At 40.7% G+C, this 17,278-nt stretch overlaps 1 protein-coding gene across 2 annotated transcripts in view; it reads left to right on the top strand.

Annotated features, from left to right (window-relative positions):
- Nucleotides 1–17,278, top strand: part of ctnnal1 (catenin (cadherin-associated protein), alpha-like 1) — a 58,433-nt gene that overhangs the window by 34,378 nt on the left and 6,777 nt on the right. The window contains exons 3-11 of one of the 2 annotated variants that reach the window (XM_044137749.1): nt 4,529–4,716; nt 6,164–6,283; nt 7,553–7,642; nt 7,848–8,018; nt 9,680–9,880; nt 12,935–13,021; nt 13,255–13,413; nt 14,061–14,153; nt 16,004–16,154. In XM_044137749.1, coding sequence (XP_043993684.1) covers nt 4,529–4,716; nt 6,164–6,283; nt 7,553–7,642; nt 7,848–8,018; nt 9,680–9,880; nt 12,935–13,021; nt 13,255–13,413; nt 14,061–14,153; nt 16,004–16,154 — 1,260 coding nt within the window. Of the gene's footprint in view, nt 1–4,528; nt 4,717–6,163; nt 6,284–7,552; nt 7,643–7,847; nt 8,019–9,679; nt 9,881–12,931; nt 13,022–13,254; nt 13,414–14,060; nt 14,154–16,003; nt 16,155–17,278 lie in introns of both variants that reach the window. The other variant, XM_044137748.1, reaches the window with a different exon arrangement.

Raw genomic sequence — 17,278 nt, 5'->3', positions numbered from 1 at the left:
CCGTCTATCTGAGCCTTTCTTTGCACTTATCATTATAATAAGAGCAAGGTTAAACTACAATACAGACTGCATTAGAAAATGAAGAAAAAACAAATCTGAAAGCATTTTCCACTTTATATATAAAGTCAAATATTCAGACTCTTGATTGGTATAACTAGTGAGATTTGGCATCTTGCAGAAAAAGTGTTGCCCATTTCCCATCTGCATAGTGAGGGAAGTGGATGCAGGCTGGTGGAGTCTGCTTCTTTTTCAATTACGGTCACTGTATTACAAGTTCTGATTGTGAATACTTAGCAATGTTGACTTCAAGAGTTCAGCCACAGCATGATATTCACATACATATTAAAACCAAAAATGTGGTCTATGATGTACCGTTTAAAACTAAAAGTTTATGAACGCAGGCAAAATTTCAAAAGCTGTTATCCAAGCCCTATGTTCTACATATGGAGAACACAGTGCTGACTGTGTTTTTGCTCACTACTACATGCACAGTCAAGGAACTCGGACAGGATCTCCTGTGAGCCCGGCCACAAAGTTTAACTTGTTAACAGAGCTGGCTCTGAATAGCAGCCTGTCAGATACAATCATTTTGTCCGGGCTGCTTCCTAAAAAGGACAAGCCAGACCTGGAAGAGAATCGAACCGCATTACGTGATATCAGCCTGTGTCCTCATCCTCTTGCTATCAGAGCTGGGTTTTTTTTTTTTCCTTTTCAGACTCTACTCCGCAATCTGATTCCAAAGTCTGTTTTCTCTTCAGTGGAAGCTTCTTAAGGTTTTTTATTATTTTTTTTTTTATAGAATAAAAATAAGGAATGGGAAACGAGAAAAAAAGGGAAGCTGTGAACCCCTGGAGACATTTGAGTGGTTGTTTATAAAATTTCAGTATAGTTGGCATATTCACAAGCTTTTTCCTTGGCTTTTAACTTTTTAGCATGACAAATTGTCTCCACAAAGCATGCAGTTTTGTTTGGGTCAAGCTGGCTCTGTTATTGTAAATGTACTCCCAGAGGTGGAGCGCAATAGACTGGCATAGCATTACATAACAATGTTGCCTCACACAACTCCATTGGTTTTTGCTCCCAGAGAATTGATTTAAAACTAAGGCTGCGTTCCATGAATCCTGAAATCCAGAATTTTGACCTGGGAATGATATTAAATCCAATTAAACTTTGTATAGTTTGCACCCTACACACAGCCAGTATATTTTGCTCTTTGCTGTAAGTGTCCAAGCTAAGAAAAGTTAGCAAATCAAGTGAAAAATGGTGTATTTCTCTTCACTCTAGGCCTTCAAGCATTAAGTGAACATGCTGACAAATGATGATGCACATTGCAACACATGCAACTGGTATAATACAGACCCCCAGAAGACAAAGTAAACATTTTATTTCTGCAACGTTTACTGCATTTTGTATGTGCTGCTGCCTGAAGCTTTACTGGATTTAATTTTTGGTTGCTGTGGGACCTTTCCAGGTTGGAGATTTAACTCAGGGCAGCTATTGTAGATTTCATCTGAATCTGAATTTGGAAATTCAGACTTCAAAGTTCCTGCAAATCATCCCTAAGAGACGGCTGGCGGAAAATTCAACATTATTGTGTGATGCAACAGAGAAGGCATTAAGAAGTGTTGAGTTATACAGCCAAATATGCAACCCTTAGAGCAGCATAGTCTTTTATTAGGAACAAAAAAAGAGATAATTTCATAATTTTAGAGAAAACTACCTTTGATTTTAACACCCCTGTTGAGTGGGGTAAACAAATGAAATGTTACGGCATATATTTTGAAATGCATATTTATTTTTGTTTTGTCACAATTCCTAGGAATTTCCAACTCATTATCATTGATTCATGTGGAAGCCAAGTTAATGTATAAAATATTCAGTTACTGTAAAAACTTCCATCCATCCATTTTCTATACACCCTTCGTCCCTAATGGGGCTGGGAGGGTTGCTGGTTCCTATCCCTAGGTACGTTCAGGACGAGAGGCGGGGTCACCCTGGACAGGTCGCCAGTCTGTTGCAGGGCAACACAGAGACATACAAGACACACAACCATTCACACCTAGGGAGAATTTAGAGAGACCAATTAACCTGACAGTCATGTTTTTGGACTGTGGGAGGAAGCCGGAGAACCCGGAGAGAACCCACCATGCACATGGAGAACATGCAAACTCCATGCAGAAAGACCCCGGGCCGGGAATCGAACCCAGGACCTTCTTGCTGCAAGGCAACAGCTCTACCAACTGCGTCAGTTAATTAGTAATTTAATAAGTGCATTTGTTGAGGTTTAGGTAGCATTATTATATTGCATGTAGCTAATTTCATAATGTTTTATTGTGAATAAGTGTTTTATTTTAAGTTTGTATGCTTTATAAGTTCATTGGCCACTTTGCAATTTATGCAAATGAGGTGCGCGGCCTGAGAGTTAACGAAGATGAGAGAGGAGGAAGAAAGGAAAAGGCGCTGCAAGTGAGAATCGACAGAGCCACACGGTTTTTCAACCGTAGTTTTGTTTTGTGGAGGTTATTTAAGATTTAATTGCTCATGTAAAGGACTACGCAAGAAACTGTGGAATAAGTTTTTGTTTTGCACCTTTACATCGGAGCGCTGTGGAAGTTTTAGCTTTCCTCTTCAAACGCACGAGTGAAATCAGCGAAATTAACCTGGTGGCATCACAGTTCATGATTTTCTCAGACGCCATTTTCTCTGACCTACTCTTCAAAATGGGCAAAACAAGAAAGGATGAACATTTAAAGAAGGCAAAGATAATTGATCTCTGTAATTTGGATGAAAAATAGCTACTCACCTGTACCTGTCCTTATCTGAAGTCAGACCAATAGTTAAAAAGTTTAGATAACTATTTACAACTGTTTACATCGTTATCTTGCCAGCTTACTAAAGTGTGGAGGTTCCTGTATTCTGCTTCCTAATATAGATCCAGATCTCATGCTATTGGGGGAAAAACAAAGAGGCTCCACATCCCTCAAACCTTAAGGTTCTTCTCTGCCCAGATTGCATGTTTGAAAATCTCAGCCAGCTCTCGTTCTGCTTTCACAGCATAAAAACACAGTAAAGAAGATAGTAAGAAAAAAACAAACAAAAAAAAGGTTTCCACAGCATTTCTGTATTCACTTTCTGCCCCCTGAGAGACGGCTTGTCATCCAAGTTCTGAAGTTATTTATGATGACAGATGTTTCTCTCCTAATCTTATTGACTGGCTTCATAAGTTAGCAGTCTGAAAGTGCTACTGCACCAACTTATAAATCAAAAGCTGTCTTTCAGCACAGTTTGGATAAGGAATGGAGGAAGATAACAAGTCATCTTACAACTCAAAAGCTCCTTTGTAGTTTTGAAGTTTAAAGTTGTTGTTTTCTTTTATATGATTTTGCAAAGCCCTAGAGAAGTGCAAAATTGTGAACTGCAAAATCGCTCTGCACTAGTAAGTTTGTGGTTTAGTATGCCTCCTGATGAACCAGCTGAAGCTCTCTTCTCAACTCGAATGTCCTTTTCATATGAATTTACTGAGGTGCCATGAAGTTAATATACAAGCCACAGCTCGGTTCGGTTTTTATTCACTCTTGAACTGATGCATGTGTGATATGATTAGGTTAATATGAGTAAGTTAAGGTCGGGGGACATTCAGCCAGAAATGCATGTTTCCTTTAAATGTCCTTACTGTATTTTATGTAAGATATAATTCTGTACCGGTGATATATTTAACTATGATCAGAAAAAATTAATTCCTCATTTTTCTCTTGCCAGTTGCTGCTTTGAACACTGCATTCAGTCCGCGTTGAAAGATTATAGGTTTCAGAAAAGAGAGGCGCGAGATGAGACCAGTGTTTTCTAGAAAAACTCTCCAGCTCAGTTTTGTATTCAGACTCAGTTTGTGGGATAAAATGAAGCAAATCCACAGACTCTTATCTATACCAGCTGGTGCATTTTAACAAGTTCGAGACGTTTTCAAAAGTGTACATGATTCAGTGATGCGGCTCAAAAAGTGAAATTTATTTATATGTATTAATTCTACACAGAGAGGGATACATTTCTATAATATTTCTGTAATGTCGACGGTAATGGGTTACACGCAATGAAAACCCAAAGTTCAGTTTCTCAGAGAATTAAAATATATAATTAATAAACTGGCCTACCTATAAAGTGTCCCACTTCAAGCAAAGTAATGGAAAGTTGAGTGGATGGAAAATGTGTGGTGCAAAAAAGTGTGCAAACAATAAGGATAGCTCCAAACTTGAGGTGACTGACAACTAAATTTTGCATTTTATTTTTTTTAAATCAATGTTCCAGAGACTAGACCAGAGACGTGACCTGGTTCTCAGATGGTATATTTACTGAGATTTGCCTGAAAATGTATGCATTTAAAACATTACAATACCTGTATAACAACACGACAAACTACTTCCATAGTTATGTATTAGAAGTTGAAAGTTCACCTCTGGGGAACAAATAAGTTTCTATTCTGTTCTATTCTTGTCGGTGAACCTGATTCGACCTCTTTGTCGTTGTTTCTTAGGTGATGCTATAGCCCAGCTGACAGACGTGGGGTCAGCCCTGCAGCCTCAGACAGACGGGCGTGTCACAGTGTTCAGTGACAGGACCGGGATGGTAAAGGCCGCCCGCCTGCTCCTCTCTTCCGTCACTAAAGTCCTCGTCCTTGCCGATCGCATCGTCATCAAACAGATAATCGCATCACGCAACAAGGTAAAGCTGCCTGACATGAGGTGCGCTGCCTTGAACAACATCTGTAAACGAATCAATCACTTACACGAGGAAAACACTCCCGGGTCCTTTATTTTCCTGAGGAGTAAAGAGGGGCCTCTTTGAAAGAAAACGCTGGATGTTATTGAAGGGAAGCAGCACTTTTAGTGACCACATGAAAACGCCTGGCCACAGACCGTGTCTCTCTCAAATCAGGCTGTGCTCCTAGCCAGTGTGATTCGGACGTCGCTTCAGACTGGGCCAAGAATGGAAACGGGGGCCCAAAACATGACCGGCTTGCTTTGTTCCGACAGACAGTCGACAGCCCTCTGTTCTCCATTACTGGCAAACACAATTAGATCTCTTCCTCCTCTTTATACAGCACAGATAAAAGCTGCTGCTGCTGCTGTGTTGTTCCTGCCGACCAGCAAAACTTCAACGACTAAATTAGCAGCTTACATAGACTGTTGTTTTCCAAAGTACTGTGTAACTTGAATTTTTTTAGTCTGTAGTGGCCTTTATTTAACAGTAAATGGACAGAGGAGAGAAGGGGAAGAGATGCACCAAATGGGAATTGAATCCACGACAACCTCTGCATATGGTGCACATGCTCCGTCAACTCAGCCACCCAGCAGCCCTTTATTTAGAATTGTATCCATGTGATGATGTCAGGAATTAAAATGAAAAATATAGATATAATACAGAGCCTTGCAAGGGAACCTTGACGGGTTTCTTTTTCCATTTTCAGGTTTTCAACACCAACTTCAATGTTGTTTTTTTTTGTCTTATTTTTTTCAGGATATATGCGATAACGCAACACAAAGTTGTACATAATTCTAAAATGGAGAGAAAATGATGCCAGATTTTGAATACTTTTGCCAAATAGCGGTGAATTGGTTCAGTTCCCAGCTCATTGAGATTGGGTGGACGGTGTCGATTGACATAAATGTTTGAGAGTTTGCCACAGATTCTAAATTGTATTTCCGTGGGTTTCATTTTAACAGATGAATATGCTTTGAGAGCATCCTGAAGCTTTGGATGCAAAACCTTTCGAACATACCCGCATTAAAGTGATGGCTCGATATAGTCATGATGCTGTATTACGCAGCAGAAATGGCGTGTTTAGTACTTAATCCTGTGTTTTTTTTGGGATTCTTTTCTTTCTAATTTACCATTAGGAGCTACCTTGTGTTGATCTGCTGCACAAATTTCTACTTAAAAACAGAATTTTGCGGTCGTAATGTGACAAAACATGAAATATGTTCCACGGCTATTTACACTTTTGTAAGGCACATCCACAGTCCAAATTTAACTTTTGATCATTTGTTGCTATGTGAGCATTGGATAATATGTCCTCCACTGCTCTGAAACCGCATTTGCTAATGAATACGAGCTCCAAGACGCATATTAACCAATCATCTCACCTCACTGATCGTTTTGCTTCTTTCAGGTTCTTGTAACACTTGACAAACTGGAAAGAGTCAGCACCTTCCAGGAGTTTGTGCAGATTTTCAGCCAGTTTGGCAACGAGATGGTGGAGTTTGCTCACCTCACAGGAGACAGACAGAATGTGAGTGGCAATGCAATTGTTAAATTGCATTTATTTTTCTTTTAATCAAGAAAACCCTTTAGTTTCCTCCTCATGTGAGTGCTGTGCACCAAACTGGGCTTCTCATAAATCTTTATCTACGAGATAACACTGGACTTTGAGAACTGCAGTGTCTGCATAGTGAAGTGCAGCACACTCTGGGGGAAAAAAAAAGAAAAAGAAAAATCAATAATCCAACCATGAAATATTTACATATTTTAAAAATATCTGAACAATTGAATAAGACTTCTTTCTCAGGCCTGGCTTCTTTCCGCAAAGTTTCTTTTCTTATCCATATTCATTTTGCATCGCCAGTCTTCAGAAGCAACTCAGAGGTCAGTTGTGACTCGCGCTCCTCAAAGAATATTTACATCACGATTCCGTTTCGAAAGGAGGTGACCTGTGCTTTCTATCAGCCATATTGCAGCACATTTGCAAAACAAAACATGCACCGAGTGCCTCGAAAACGCCCTCCAACTTGAAGGGGTTCTAAACTTTGCACTGTCAGAGGGCTGATAATCCCACTTTGATGCATACGCTAAGCCTTTGCAGCTAAAGCGCTTTGCCTGCGGAAGTCGACGTGAAATGCAGCGGCTGCGTCATTCAGACGGGGAGGGAGGATCCGTCATCCATCTGTCTGAATTTCATCGGGGGCTCAGGTTTTGAAACGCACATCACGTCGCTGCTAACGCTTCCTCTTCTCATTTGCCACTTTTTTATTTTTGTCATATTTACACCCCCTCATTTACTCTCCATGTTCACACATGGATAGGCACATGTCTTTTTCTTACTTTCTCTTTTTTTTAAAAAAGGAAAAAAAAAGCATCTTCAGCTATTGAAAGCGGATGAGCGGAGAGGCAAAAATAATGACAGATAATCACATCGTCTTTGTAATCTGTGGCAAAGTGCCTGCAGAGGAGTTGATTCAGCTGCCGTTTTCTAATCCTGACTGTAGAATTCAATCCGCGCATCTCCCATGTAGAATTCATGCAGAGTGACACAAACAGGTTTTCTTTTTATATTCTGGTAATATTTATATATTTACTTATTTTTTTAAAGAAAGATAACCCACAAAGCTGCACATGTGTAACCGGCAGAAAAATTCTGATTATATCTGGGTGACCGAGCAGGATCCTTTTTGTGCCTCATATTCCTTGGACACCCTAAGAGTTGTAAGAAGTCTTTACTAAAGTAAAGGCATCCATTTCTGTTGTGTGTGTGTGTGTGTGTGTGTGTGTATTTGTGCTGTAGGACTTGAAAGACGAGAAGAAGAAGGCGAGAATGGCAGCAGCCCGGGCAGTGCTGGAGAAATGCACCATGATGCTCCTCACAGCCTCCAAGGTAAAACTGACCTCGGGTCATTCCTTATTGATCATGTCCGGCTTAAAAAATGAAAACCTCTCTTCGATTTCAAGTTTTCCAACATGCTTGCGTCCGCGCAGCAATTGAGTCAAGACACGTTAAGTAAAAGAGAAATAAAAAAAAGAGAGAGAGAGAGAAGAAGAGGGTACATGGGTTGACATTTCACATCCAACCCCCTCCGCAGACTTGCCTCAGGCACCCAGACTGCGAGTCGGCGAGGATCAACAAAGACGCCGTGTTCCACCGAATGCGCTGTGCCCTAGAGCAGGTCATCGAGATAGTCACTGAGGCACGGAGCTGTGGGGAAAACAAGGTCCTCCCTACTAGTATCTACAACAGCATCAAAGACTTCAAGGTAGAATACCGTTTTGTCGTGAAGGAACGAGCCTCACGCTGCTCAGACGCTATCGGATTGGTTGGAAAGAGACACGATCCTGACTTTTGAATTAAACAGTGACTCGCAAATGTGTTCACGTATGCACTGACATTTTTCACACTCTGTAATGAGCGGAGAAGCGGGGCGATGCAGGGTTTTCAAAATTCTTTGCAAATAAAAATCTTAAAGGTGTGGCAAACGTTTAATTCCCTCCACTTTTACGTTACCCCCGGTGCAGCTGATTGCGTTGATATAAATATCAACACAGCCGTTCTCCAGAGATCTCAGATTTTTATTTAGAGAACATTTCTGATCAAAGCGTCGTGAAGACCAAGGAACACATGTTTGGTCGGGAGTGAAGCTGTGGAGAAGTTTGAAAATCGCAGTTCGGTTGCAAAACAGAATCTCGAGGTTTCAACAGCAGCATCGCACAAAGCATTGCTCAGTCCATCACATGGAAAGAGAAGAAATGCTACAACTGTGAAACCACCAAGACTGGTTGGTTTAGGAGGTCTGTTCAATTAGGAAAGCAACCTAGTAGCCTATGGTAATTAACACTGGAGGAGTTGTAGAAAGTCATAGCTCAGGTGGGACATCCTGGAAAATTAGTGTAAAATAAAGATGCTTTTGAAAAACATTTACCCCCTAGCCACGGTATCCCGGCAACGCTGGAGGAAAGGCAGTTAGAGGGGGCAGCAGATTCACCTTTCAGCAGGACGACAACAGCGAACATGACGCCAGAGCTACAATGGAGTGGATTAGGTCAAAGTATTCCTGTTTCGCTGCAGTGTCCCTGTCATGGTTCAGATTGCAAGACTTGAAATTGATGATGCACACAGATTCGCTCCATCCCAACTGAGTGAGGCTGAGCTGTTGGACAAAGGCTAATAGGGAAAAGTTTCAGTCTCTAGATGCACAAAACCAGTAGAGACATGCCCCAAAAGATTTCCTGTGAAAGGTGTTTTTTTTTCTCTCACTGAAACTGAATACAAATATTTGCCACAGTTTTCAGAGAATAATTTGCAAAAGCATTTTAGAACATAAAATCCCAGTAAAATACGTTGACGTTTGTGTTTGGAAACTCGGCTGGGAGAAGTTGAGGCAGATTGCAGTTGCAGAGTAACCACCGGTACTCTTGCACTCATTGTTTGTCGAAGCTTCAGATGAGACCCGACCCATCAGAACTGTGGTGCATGCGTTCTCACTTTGTAATTCTGCTAACACAGTTGTATAAATCGCCACAGAAGCTCTCCAATGCAGTCGCTAATCTGCTCTCTCCGCTGGAAGATGAAAGGAGTGAACCTGCGTAAAAGCACTTTGAGGGCAGAGAAAGTATTTAATGACAGGCCTTGAGAATGCTGCTGCTTTTAATTCAGGGTTCACAGCGTTTTAATGGTTAACTTTAGGAAAAGTTATGTAAACTGATCATCATTCAGCATGTAAGCAGATGCTCTTAAAATGAGCTCTTTGTTGAAGAAAGAGAAATAGAAAAATGGAAAAGAGGGCGGGGGGGAGGGGATTGCATTAGCTTTAGTTGTTTTGTTTTTTGAAGTAATGTGCAAAGGCTGCTTTTACACAAAAACGCCCTATTTATTCATGTTATTTAAATACAAACCCTGCTCTTGCTCCCCACTCTGCAGGGCAGTGTTGAGTGCCTTAGAGAGAACCTGCACTCTTCGACGCCGCAGATCATGGCCGGTCAGCTGGAGACGCTGGTGGAGCGCACCGAGGACTTCACCGATTCGCCCTACACCAGTCATGAGCAGCGGCAGGCCATCCTTGGTGTGTGCCAGCTGGCCCGCCAGGACACCCAGCAGCTGGTGCACGCCTGGATCGAGGCGGTACGTTGATGCAGTCTCGCGTTCGTACCTGCAGAAGTGTTTGAAAAGCAGCACGAAACCGAGTGAGGAAAGTACAGAGTTCCTCAACTGTAACGCGCTTGGGTACGTAATTATCATTTGAATGACTGAAAAAGTACAACAAATGCGTTCAGTCGGATCAAACGACGCCTTTATTACTATTGATGGAAACAAAATGCATCAGTCGGTGGACAGAATCAGTCAGGTTTCTTCATAAGATGAATGTTGACATGTTTCATTTTACAAACTGAAACATGTTATCAAACTGTTCCCTCCACAGATACGGGGACAACTTGTACATGTATAAAGTATCTCTTGCACACACAAAAATGCTGCAGTTTTCCTATTTTCTCTGTTGCAAACAACAGGAAAGGACAGCTGTGAGTCAAAAGATGTAAGTGTTGGCCTGTCAAAAAGGGTGTTTTTTTGGGTTTTTTTTAAACAGAATGGATATATCTGAAAATCTGGACCACAGTACATATCTGGTCTTTGCCCCGTGCACATTTGTTTTTCTGTTTGGTAAATAGACAAATTTGTGTATCAAAAATAACCAGAGAAAATGCTAAGGCAGTTTTCAAATGATAATTGAATTTAAGGAAACAAAGTTAGCCAAAACCAACCTGGCTCTTTGTGGAAAAGCAATTGCTCTTCATCAAGCGCCCACCACATACTGTCTTTTGTTGAATTACTGTAATTCAGAAACCTTGGTTTTTGAGTATGAATTGGCTGTTTAAAGTTGTGCCTTAAACACTGCCACCATATTCGATTGTCAGTATAACATTCGTTTTTCTTTTTTTGTGTTGGTTTATGTTGTAGGACACATAGATCTTTCATAAAAAATACATTTTTGTCTCTTCAAGATACAGAATATTTTTTTCTGAATAATAAAGATGCTTATTGGCAACTTTGAAATGGGACGTTTTGTTCTGTTTGGTCACAGCTGAGGCCAAATTGATTTGGAGAATTTTTCCATCCATCCATCCATTTTCTGTTCATCCTTTGTCCCTAATGGGGTCGGGAGGGTTGCTGGTTCCTATCTCCAGCTACGTTCCGGGTGAGAGGCGGGTTCACCCTGGACAGGTCGCCGGTCTGTCACATGGAGAATTATTTATTTATTTTTTTCCTATTTGAATATTTGCTCTTATGGTTTTTTTTTTTATCTATCCCTGTTGCAGCACAAATGAATAAAAAACAACAAATTGGGCATAGGGGGAAGATATTTGTTTCAAAAGACAGAATATTGTAATTTGAACAGAAAAGGTCTCGACTTTGGTCCAACTTCTCTTACGTTACTATGACAACTTTGTGCTTTTACATATCGTTGTGGCGCCTGCTGCAACAGGGAAATAAAGTACCGAGTCACATCATGAGTGCATTCCCCAGAGAGGCGAATTGAACTCTTTGTCACATTAAAAATCTCCCAAAAAACCCCAACCAAAAGAAAATCAACACTTCAGTTTCTTTTCCCTCTAAATCAGTGTATTAAAATTAAAGTTTAGATTGTTCTACATCTTTCAGTTCCAAATTTGCTCTTTCAAACTCACTGGACACCAATCAAGTAATATGAACTCAGTCCCAAGCCATCTTTTTGGAAACTGGTGACATTTTTCATCATCTGCCAATAGACTGATGGTGACGTCGAGTATATGGTGTTGCTGTAGATAACTCGCATGTATCTATGTATAACAAGGGCTCTTTCTGTGTTGTTGACATTTGACAGCAATAATAAGCAACAGAGTTGATTCGCATGTTGAACTGTAATGAGTTTTCTATTAGCTTTTAAGCGGAGGACACAGAGTGTTTCTGGTAAACAAGAAGGAAAGCAAACAATTTGTGTCGCTCATAGGAGCAGAAGAAAAAGCTGTTCTTATTAAAAAAAAACCTAAATAAGACAGGCTTTCCACAGTCTTTAAAAGTCTGGTAAAGTTGGAAAAAATGTCAACGTTTTAGAATAGTTTTCCTATTACAGGACATAAGGTGTTATTGGAATATATTTTGGGCAATTTGTTTTGCTTTTTTTTTTTGAATTAAGTCCTTTTATATCTGAATAGTTTTTGTCTTCTACAATTGATTGCTTAGGATTTTAGACTATCGACAGAACCAACAGATACATGCATGTCCATTCAAAAATCAAAGCAGACAATTTTTTACAGCTTTTTGGCCTCTAGACTCTTAGATTAGGGTTTTGAACTGAACTTGGGCTTTTTTTTCTCCATCCTCGCTGAGTATTCTGCTGCTTCTCATTTAATCGTTTTGTGAATGAAAACTAAAAATGTGCAGAATGCTTTATTTACATTTTTTTCACACATCATTTTCCTGCGGCAGCTGTCGGTACGTTCCGCCTGCAGACTGAAATCGACAGCATCCTTTCACACACTCTTCATTGGCCTCTTCGCTTTCTCCTGCCTCGTCTCTCCTCGCACAGTAACCCACCTGAATAATAATTGTAAATTTTTTTTTACCAAAGCTCAGTCAGTCAGCATAGAAACGGAACGTAGTTTTCCGTTGCAGTCACCAGAAGTCTCCTTGGTCTCAAAAAGCGTCAGACTTGCAAAATGCAATGAGCCTTTTCTTTATGCCACAGCTTTTTCCTCTCTGTAAACTTCTAGCCGTGTGCCCGCAGCTGCATAATTGTACTGTAGTCCCTCATCTAATCCCCCCCAATTGAAGGTCGTGTGGAGGCTTGAAAAGACGGGGCTGCTGCAGTGCTTACGCGATAGAAAGATAATATTCGCATGTTATCATACTGCCCAGGTTTAAGACTGGGAATGATGGCTTTAGCTCCGGTTTTATTTCAACAGCTTCTCTAGAATTTAGAAAATTGTGTGGCATTTGTAGATTACATAATTTGGCTTTCGTTAACTCGTCGGACAAAATCGCAAACTGAAATGCTTTGGGCCTTTTGTGTTTCACAAATGTTAGAGTGAGCTGAAAACACACTCGTTTGCCATTTCCAGTTTTTGTTCTGAACTGTGAGATTAACGTCTAGGTGTGCGTGTTTGTGTTTATTGTCCTCTGCGTCCGTCATCACAGCAGCAGTCTGTCCATGCCAAAGAGGCCACAGAGGAGCTGGAGGTGGCCATTCTGAAGACGTGCCAGAGCATCGGTGACCTGAGACGAGAGGTGAGCGGCAGTCTGTCTCCAAAGCTAGAGACAGAGACGTGAGCTGTTCAGCACCTGTAACTCGCCTCCTCTCTTTCTAATATTCCCACACCTCACCGCTCCTGCTCCTGTCAACTCACTGTCACTTCTGTCCCGCCTCTCTGCCTCGGCTTTCTTTCAAGTTCATCAGGCACATTCGTCTCTCTCGTTGTCTCTCACACCGCTGTTTATCCTCTTGATCCTCCACCGCCCAGCTCCATAAGGTCGCGGTGGGCCGCGCCGCCGACTTGCTGAAAGCTCACGGCGAGCATCTGCCTCTGAGAGCCCTCAAAGCCGCCGGCGCCGAAGGGAACCTGGAGGCAGTGGCAGAGTATTCGCGGACGCTCACCGAGCAGAAGGAGCAGCTGGTGGAGGTGGGTGGGGTCGGCAGCAAAGAGGAAACTCTTTATTTCCGTGGAAAGTTGCAGTTAGGATTATATTTGTCTGACTCATTGTTTTAATGTCATTGGAATTGGTGTAGAGCAAATTTTTGTATATTCTCCATATTGTAAAAATACATTAAAACATTACATTAAATGTACTTTCTAATGATTGATTTTCAGACACTCAATAGTACACCTAGTTGATGGCACCCTTAACAAGTTCCTTAAAATAAAAGTGTTTTAATTGGTAATCCACGACTCCCTCTTTCACCAATCGGCAACTCTTACAATCTGAAGAGTAATTTTCTCCTTGCTCCTGTGCATCTAGATTGCAACCAAAACCCACTTCATTCATTTAAACTTAAAAGTTTTTTTTTGTTTGTTTTGTTTTTGCAGTTTCACGGTGTAGCATAGGACTCAGTTGCCAAATGGCTCAACCAGTTCTTTGTTTTGGGGTAATTACTTTTCCACATATGTCCAGATTACATTACAGGTACATAGGAAGAATAAAATATCTATTATGTCCTGATTTTTTTTTTTAAAGCCTCAGTACCAAAATAGGGTGTACTTACATTGCCTCACTAATAAACTATTTATTATGACGAATAAAAGAGACTAAACCTCTTGTTTATTTCCAGACATGCAGACTGTTGTGCCATGTGTCGGGGACGGAGCCATTAGAGATTACCTGCATACACGCAGAGGAGACCTTTCAGGTCATTGGTCCACAGGTAGCGTGACAAATTTCCCCGTACATTATGATGTTGTGTCGTATCGGTGCGAAGTGGCAGCCACAGTAGAAAGAAACTTGTCTTGTCTTTGTTTAAACAACCCATTGTGCATTCAACTCTCTGCTTGTAGGATTAACTGGATATTGTTTGGAATGTAAAAGTTAACCCAGTAGATGTGATAGTGACGAGGAAGAGAAGCAGACACATTTCCTGTGCCTTCTGCACCTCAAATCCATTCTGAACATGCTGTTCACCTATCGCATATCTAATTATATTTGCTCTTGAAAACCATTTGTGGCTGTAATTACCCGGCAGTGTGGACTGTTCCTGTTCCACGGCCCTAATGTCAGGCTCCACACGACTCTGCAGTAATGACTCAGCTCCTAAGTTCAAGGGTCACCCAATCAATAATGCTGTGGCACAGGCCAGGGCTGGTGATATCTTTCTGTGTCCGCTTAGGCTAGTGCAGGGGTGGCCCGCAGGGTAATTGGCAATTAAATCCAACACGGTAGGAGGCGGACGTGTTGGATGTGCGTCGGTTAGGGGTGTAACAAAGCATGCAGCTCAGGAGATGTAGCGATGCACAATATGGGCTCTTGAGAATGAGATAAGATGAAATTGTAACGTTATTAATCAGAAACGTAGGAATTTAAGTATTTTTTATACTTTTGTTTGTTTGTAAATATGAACTATGTTTCTCCAGGGCTGGCTCCGGGTTGTATCGGGCCTTAAGTAGAGTTTGATTTGGAGCCCTTCGTCCTGTTAAGTGAATCACCACAACTAACAGCGGTTCAGTACAGATTTAGTTGATTGTGGAAGAGGGAGCCAAGCTTAATTTCAAACAATTTCATGATTTTTCATGTGTTTGTGCTGAAACCATCTCATCAAATATTTTAGTTTTTTAGTAAGTAAATCTATAAGTTTTTGATTTGTCGTCTTTGTTAAAATTGAAGCATTTATGGGTGGCTCCTGACGCTTTGGGGACCCTAAGCAGTGATTTAGTTTGCTTATGCTTGTGGCCGGCTCTGGGTTTTGCAATAGACAAAACTATACTTGACAGAATATTTTTTCGGTGTGGAAATGTCTGCATCAGGGATCAACAGTCTACATGTGTTTGATTCTGAACTGCAGATGATCAAACACTATCAGATTTCCTTTTTTAAAACTGTGGAAAAGCCCTTGCAATTAAGCTTTAACACCTAAGGGCCAAAAAACACAATTTGTAAATTTGACCAATCTCTATAAATGTATAGATAGATCTTGGAATATGTAACAGAAGCTGTGAATGGAGGGCAGCACAGAATCCTTAGCTAGTATTGTTAGCTAGCATTATTATGTAGTCAAGGTGTTCCCCAACAGTTTCTACAGCGCCTACAAATTTTATGAGTGTAGTATCGCACTATGTGAAGTTTCTATTGGTCCTGGTTAGAAATATTACAAGATATTTGGTGCCCAAAATACTGCCAAACAAAAGTTAAAATAGGGGGAAGCTTTGATTTAAAATTAGCTTTGCCAATGATTGCAGTTGGTTTGTGCTTTGTGAGACGAATGAGCTGTACATGGAAACTATCCGTAGCATTTTAATATTGCAAAGTTATCTGTTTGCATCTTACAAACGCATACACTTCCTCTCACTTATGTTTTAAAAATGTTTCAAATGCTGAAGATAGCTCCACAACGAAGAGAGTTTTCCGGGGTGCGTGCTGTGGTGTGTTCACAATTCAGGAAAGAGATTTCATTGTTGCGTTGAAGATGAAAATACGTTGGCTCTGATCACCATCAAGCTCTTTGTGCATTCCAGCTGATCGCCACAACAGTAGAAGTTACGTGACCTTTCTTCACTCTCTCAGATCATCTCGGCTGCCCAGACGTTGGCCCTTCATCCATCCAGTAAGATTGCTAAAGAGAACCTGGAGGTGTTCTGCGAGGCCTGGGACTCCCAGCTGTGTGACATGGCTCTGCTGCTCAAAGAGATCAGCGACGTCTTTGAAGGAAGACGAGGTGTGCTGATGATTAATTGATGGTTGTTGGAACCACAGGCACTTGTGCCGGTTGCCGTTTTGCTTTCAGAATCCAGAAACGTGTATTTGAATCTGTAGACAATTAAGTTAGCAAAGTTTTCTTTTTGGATCTATATGTTAATCCGTCTTCTAATATTTTAGCCTTTTCAAATTAAATTAAACATTGCGTAAAAGGCTCTACCTTTTGGTCTTGCCCCAGTCGGTACATTTTCAGACTTACAGCTGATGGTCTTGCAGCTTTGATCATCTTTTCACTAGAAATAATAACATTCTCTGTTGAAGCTCAGATGAATCATTTTGTCCTTGAAATCTTTCTGAAATATTAATGAAAGTTGAGACATTGCAAGCAGTGTGGACATATTGTTTTTATTTATGCTTTTCAAAATGAATCATCACATGACGTGGAGAGTATTTTGTTATCGTCTAGAGTTGTCGTCACTGCCCCTGAACTTCTGTGCGTCCGTTTCTTCTCTGCTCCGCGTGTCTTTGCTTATTGTTCTGATCATGGGCAGACTCCTAAAATCAAAAGTTTTATCTTTATCAAGAAAAAGTTAAGTGTTGAAAAAAAGTGTTTCCACATTGCCTTATTCTCACAATGAAACTTTTTTTTCTTTTTCTTTTATCTTCAAATAAAGGTCATATTCCGACACTCGAGGATTTTTCAACAATTACATCGTGTTGGTCAGATCCTCGAAGAGCAAATCCAACCCAAAGCCGCGTTGGTTTTACAAAGTTTTGTAACTCTTTCCAGGCTGATAAATGTTGATGAGTTTCGTTTCTCACGTGTTCTTGAATATATTTAGGTGTGATGTGCTGCTTTGTTAAACATTATGGCCTACAGTGATTTCTTGATTCTGCAGGTCAGGCGGTAATCAGACCTGAGTGTAGTAGACTTGTGTTAGTAGAATTGAAAATAAAATGGAGTTAATCGTTATACTTTTTCTACCTTACAAAGGGGGCAGTTGCATTACTACCCAGGTTAGTTAGTTTTGTTTTGTTTTTTTCACAATAAAGGAAATGAATCATTTGTTCTTATTTTTGCCCAATACATATATAAAAAAATATGTTCATTGTCTGAAAGTATTTAGATGGGAAACCAGCCAG

The sequence above is a fragment of the Gambusia affinis genome, linkage group LG14, assembly GCF_019740435.1.
Source record: "Gambusia affinis linkage group LG14, SWU_Gaff_1.0, whole genome shotgun sequence".
In the NCBI taxonomy this organism is placed as follows: Eukaryota; Metazoa; Chordata; class Actinopteri; order Cyprinodontiformes; family Poeciliidae; genus Gambusia; species Gambusia affinis.
This window is presented reverse-complemented; position numbering and strand designations above follow the sequence as displayed.